The 6,234-nt window shown below is 38.1% G+C and overlaps 1 protein-coding gene across 1 annotated transcript in view; it reads right to left on the bottom strand.

Annotated features, from left to right (window-relative positions):
* Positions 1-2: 2 nt before the first annotated feature.
* LOC106882732 (protein PRQFV-amide) overlaps positions 3-6,234 on the bottom strand; it is a gene marked incomplete at its 3' end in the record, with an annotated part of 71,227 nt that continues 64,995 nt past the window's right edge. Inside the window, exon 3 of the mRNA XM_014933501.2 lies at positions 3-3,658. Coding sequence (XP_014788987.2) covers positions 3-3,658 — 3,656 coding nt within the window. The remainder of the gene's footprint in view (positions 3,659-6,234) is intronic.

Genomic DNA, 6,234 nt, shown 5'->3' on the forward strand with positions numbered 1-6,234 from the left:
TTACCGACAAACATAGGATCTTCTCTTTTACCGACAAACATAGGATCTTCTCTTTTACCGACAAACATGGGATCTTCTCTTTTACCGACAAACATGGGATCATCTCTTTTACCAACAGACATAGGATCTCTTTTACCGACAAACATGGGATCTTCCCTTTTACCGACGAACATTGGATCTTCTCTTTTACCGACAAACATAGGATTTTCTCTTTTACCGACAAACATGGGATCTCCTCTTTTACCGACAAACATAGGATCTTCTCTTTTACCGACAAACATAGGATCTTCTCTTTTACCGACAAACATGGGATCTTCTCTTTTACCGACAAACATGGGGTTTTCTCTTTTACCGACAAACATGGCGTTTTCTCTTTTACCAACAAACATATGATCTTCTCTTTTACCAATGAACATAGGATCTTCTCTTTTACCGACAAACATGGGGTCTTCCCTTTTACCGACAAACACAGGATCTTCCCTTTTACCTATAAACATGGGATCTTCTCTTTTACCGTCAAACATGGGGTCTCCTCTTTTACCGACAAACATGGGATCTTCTCTTTTACCGACAAACATGGGGTCTTCTCTTTTGCCAACAAACATAGGATCTTCTCTTTTACCAACAAACATAGGATCTTCTCTTTTACCGATAAACATAGGATCTTCTCTTTTACCGACAAACATGGGGTCTTCTCTTTTACCGATGAACATGGGATCTTCTCTTTTACCAACGAACATGGGGTCTTCTCTTTTACCGATGAACATGGGATCTTCTCTTTTACCAACAAACATAGGATCTTCTCTTTTACCGATAAACATAGGATCTTCTCTTTTACCAACGAACATGGGGTCTTCTCTTTTACCGACAAACATTGGATCTTCTCTTTTACCAACGAACATAGGATCTTCTTTTTTACCGATGAACATGGGATCTTCTCTTTTACCAACGAACATTGGGTCTTCTCTTTTACCGATGAACATGGGATCTTCTCTTTTACCGACAAACATGGAATCTTCTCTTTTACCGATAAACATAGGATCTTCTCTTTTACCAACGAACATAGGGTCTTCTTTTTTACCGATGAACATGGGATCTTCTCTTTTACTGACAAACTTGGTATCTTCTCTTTTACCGATGAACATTGGATCTTCTCTTCTACCAACAAACATGGGGTCTTCTCTTTTACCGATGAACATAGGATATTCCCTCTTACCAACAAACATATGATCTTCCCTTTTACCGACAAACATGGGGCCTTGTCGTTTACCGATAAACATGGGATCTTCTCTTTTACCAACGAACATAGGATCTTCTCTTTTACCTATAAGCATGGGATGTTCTCTTTTACCGACAAACATAGGATCCTCTCTTTTACCGACAAACATGGGATCTTCTCTTTTACCAAGAAACATAGGCTCTTTCTCTCGTTTACCAACAAACATAGGGTCCTCTCTTTTACCGATGAACATAGGATCTTCTCTTTTACCGACAAACATAGGGTCCTCTCTTTTACCGATGAACATAGGATCTTCTTTCTTACCGACAAACATAGGTTGTTCTCGTTTACCAACAAATCTAGGCTCTGTCTCTCGTTTACCCACAAACATGGGATCTCCTCTTTTACCGACAAACATGGGGTTTTCTCTTTTACCAACAAACGTGGGATCTTCCCCTCGTTTACCCACGAACATGGGATCTCGTTTACTGACAAATTTAGGGTCTTTTTCATGTTTCCCGACATTCATAGGCTCTTTCTCTCGTTCATCAGCAAACATGGGATCTTTCTCTCGTTTGCCAACGAACACAGGATCTTCCTCTCGTTTACCGACAAAGACCGGATCCTCCTCTCGTCTACCGATAAACATAGGATCTTCTCGTTTCCCGGCAAACATAAGTTCTTTCTCTCGTTTACCAATAAACATAGGGTTCTTCTCTCGTTTACCTACAAACATAGGATTCCTTTTACCGACAAACATAGGCTCTTTCCCTCGTTTACCGATAAACATTGGATCTTCTCGTTTACCAACAAACATTGGATCTTCTCTTCTACCAAGAAACATTGGGTCTTCATCACGTTTACCTACAAACATGGGATCTTCCTCTCGTTTACCAACAAACATAGGACCATTTCCCCGTTTCCCGACAAACATAGGATCTTCTCGTTTACCGACAAACACAGGATCATCCTCTCGTTTACCAACAAACACAGGATCATCGTCTCGTTTACCAACAAACATGGGATTTTCCTCACGTTTACCGACAAACATTGGATCCTCCTCTCTTTTACGACCAAATACAGTCTCTCTGGAAAATGGCGCAACGAAAGCTGAGGGAAATGATGCCGGCTTTTGTCTTCCCGTTAAAAGCGTATCGTTATTTCGGAAAGAACGAAATATTAGATCCGGATCATGTATATTAGTATATACAGATCTTGAATTTCGCTTTCTGGGAAATAACGGATGATCGTTTTGTCGTTTGCCTGCCAATGCAGAATCATAATGAAATCGTTTGCTTATAATAATGGGACCATCTGGTTTGTTTAAAAATGTGTGATCCCGATATTGTTTTCCTCCAAATAAGGGCTCACCATGGAATGGTTTACCTGTATATATTACATTATCATCGTATATGGGATCGCCTGGCTTGTTTGATATGTCCTGGTCTAGATAATCATGTGTAGGTAACTGATTATTATAACCTCTTTTTCCTACAAATAAGGGGTTATCATCTCGTTTGCCTACAAAAAGAGGATCATCATCTCGTTTGCCTACAAATAAAGGATTTTCTAGTTTTTGCTCACGATAATTCTGTTTGCTTCTAAATAAGGGAACTTGTGTACCTGCTAACAAGGGATTTTCCTCCGAACGTCGTTTGCTTACAAATAATCGATGGTGTGAATTCTCAACGGAGAGAGGGTATTCACTCTTTTTACCTACAAACATGGGGTCTGGATTTCGTTTACCAACAAAAAAGGGATCTGAATCTCGCTTACCAACAAAAAAGGGTTCTGCATTTCGTTTACCAACAAAAAAGGGGTCTGAATCTCGTTTGCCTACAAAAAAGGGGTCTGGATTTCGTTTACCAACAAAAAAGGGATCTGAATCTCGCTTACCAACAAAAAAGGGTTCTGAATTTCGTTTACCTACAAAAAAGGGGTCTGAATCTCGTTTGCCTACAAAAAAGGGGTCTGAATGTCGTTTACCTACAAAAAACGGATCTGGGTCTCGTTTACCAACAAAGAAAGGATCTGGATCTCGTTTACCAACAAAGAAAGGGTCTGGATCTCGTTTACCTACAGAAAAGGGGTCAGAATTTCTCTTCCTAACATATAAAGTGTTTGGATCCCTTTTACCAATGAACATGGGGTCTGGATCTCGTTTACCGACAAATAAAGTGTCTGGATCCTTTTTACCTACAAAGAATAGATCTGGAACCCGTCTACCAACAAAGAAGTGGTCCCGACCCCGTTTTCCTACAAAAAAAGGATCTTGATCCCTTTTTCCCACCAAAAATGGATCTGGGTCCCGTTTTCCCACAAAAAAAGGATCTGGATCCCTTTTGCCTATAAACATGGGGTCTGGATCTCGTTTATCAACATATAAATGATGTTGGTCGTTCCGTTTACCTAACAACATTGTGTCCGGATCCTGTTTATCTGCAAAGAAAGTGTGGAGAATTTTCTTATTAGCTGATTTCATACCATTACTTTCTTTATATTATCCTTAATTAATCTAGAATATTTCATATTTTTGTTGATATTCTTGTAACTAATTATATTTGCCAACGTGAAACAGTAACGGAAAAATATTTATATCAACGGACCAGCTTCGACGAATGACAATGTTTTGGCTATTTTTCTTTTAAGTTCTGGCGCATTACATATTCCATTTCGTTTTATACCTTCAGCTTTTCATCGCACGCTTCGGGGATTTTCGTTGAATCTTCATATTTTCGTCCCACTGCATTATTCACGAAACGTTGAGTAAAATTCTTTGTTGAAAACATTTTTTCTCAGATCTTTAGCCAGGAAAAAAAGTGGTTTCATATGTGTTACTGCGTAAAGCATTTAAGCATAATGCAATAGCTGATTCCCTGATGTAGACTCTGTAACCATTCTAATTGCTATGATGGTAGGTACTTAAAGGCACTAAATAATCTGTGATATTAATTTTGATAGATATAATTTGACTCCCGTGATTATAACTTATGATATAGTATTGTCTATTACTTTGCACTTATGTTTATTGCACAAAAGAATATGTTCTTCGCTATTGTTTGAAATGCTTGTCAAGAAGTTCTATCATTTTTCCAGTATGTTTTGGTGATATTTCGAATGAGAAAATTGTGACAACTATACCTGTAAACACGAAAAGGATGAGATATTCCATCACCCAAGACATCTGCGCAAGTATAGTATTAAGGTTCACCAAATGGATTGTAAATTGGAATATTAAAAGCCTTTTGTACGAAGCCAATCCATTTAAAACAGGGTTTGTTTTTTCTTTAAAAGGACAAATTCAGAAAAAAATTGAATAAATTTGAAATTGCTATCTTGAGTCAAAGATCGCTGAAATGAATTGTGGAACGAATTTGGATATTGAATCCTATTAGCTAAGAATCTATCCTAAGAGCTACCTGCCAGCAGATTTAATTTGATGTTATTGGACATTCCTGAAACATTATTACCATTTGATCCACTTGTGTGAAGCATTTCAGTTACACCATTTAACGTTGTTTGGAACGATTGTCACTTACCATTATTGAAACTTCCCCATATCCTGATGCCATTCAGATATTTCCAACGAAAAAAGGAGAGCAATAGTTTACCTTTTTCTTTCTAGATGACATTTTAAATGCTCAGACTATAAATTAAATCGCTAGTAATTTTCTGCAAGAAATGGTTTTCCCGCGTGTTTTTCTATCTATATCAGGAATATTAGCGAATCTCTAGTGTACACTCCAATTTCACTTACCGATTAATACAAAATATTTACCTTTACGTCTGAAAGTATTCCAAATTTTAAGATCAAGCAGTTTAGCTAAGGTTTCAGTAGCATTGTGCCAAATTCTCGGGTCCAACATTTCCAAATTATTCTTACCTAAAAATTCCATTGGACGCTTATCAAAGTAATCCAATTTTCTTTTCCCCAAAAATTCCATGGGGCGCTTTCCTAGGAATTCCATACCTCTTTTTCCAAGGAACTCCATTGGACGTTTACCTAAAAATTCCATTGATCGTTTTCCAAGAAATTCCATTGGTCTTTTCCCTAAGAATTCCATACGCCTTTTTCCCAAGAATTCCATCCGTCTTTTACCCAAGAATTCCATTCTTCTTTTATCATCTAAATCATCTGCTCTCTTTCCCAAGAATTCCATGGGACGTTTTCCCAAAAATTCCATAGGGCGTTTACCCAAAAATTCCATCGGTCTTTTTCCTAAGAATTCCATTGGTCTTTTTCCTAAGAATTCCATCGGTCTTTTACCAAGGAATTCCATCGGCCGTTTACCAAGAAATTCCATTGGTCTTTTACCGAGAAATTCCATCGGCCTCTTTTCAAGACCTTCATCTTCGTCATCAGTATAGGCAATGAAAGGATCATTCATTACCGATTCATCTGGTAGCGCTACTTCACCGTTATCTTGCGTATGACCACTAGGGATGTTCAAATAGGAACTGCCTACAAGTGGCTTCATAACTGTGTCCTTCACTGCGTTTTTGACAGACTCTGAATCAGCGGCATTGTAATCTAGAAATACAAAGAAACACAACAAATCAACGCAAGACATTCACACTACACCATGAATACCAGAGAAAACAGCAGCACCCACAGCATCAGTATCGGGGGCAACAGCAGCAGAAAGACCAAAAATAGTAACCAATCATACAAAACTTAGCAAAACCTTAAACATTCTCTCCTCCATTTTATCTTCCATTCTACATATCCTCTCTGTACGCGCACGCGCCCGTGTGTGTGTTTATGTTTGTAATGTAAGTTTGTGTCTAACAGATTCCTCGAAAACAATCTGACTAAAATGTCCAGTTAAAACATGGCGATGTAAAAATCAATAACTTCCATAAATGTTTGTCTGAAGATACGGATGTTCATTAGATCTGCTTGAAGCTACAAGTTTGGTTTTCGGTTGAACGAATTAAATTACTTATATCTAGCCCATGCTACTCACTACCTTTCTACTTTTCTCCCGTTCGTTAGTATACTTATATACATGTGT

Source organism: Octopus bimaculoides, chromosome 15 (assembly GCF_001194135.2).
Source record: "Octopus bimaculoides isolate UCB-OBI-ISO-001 chromosome 15, ASM119413v2, whole genome shotgun sequence".
NCBI lineage: Eukaryota > Metazoa > Mollusca > Cephalopoda > Octopoda > Octopodidae > Octopus > Octopus bimaculoides.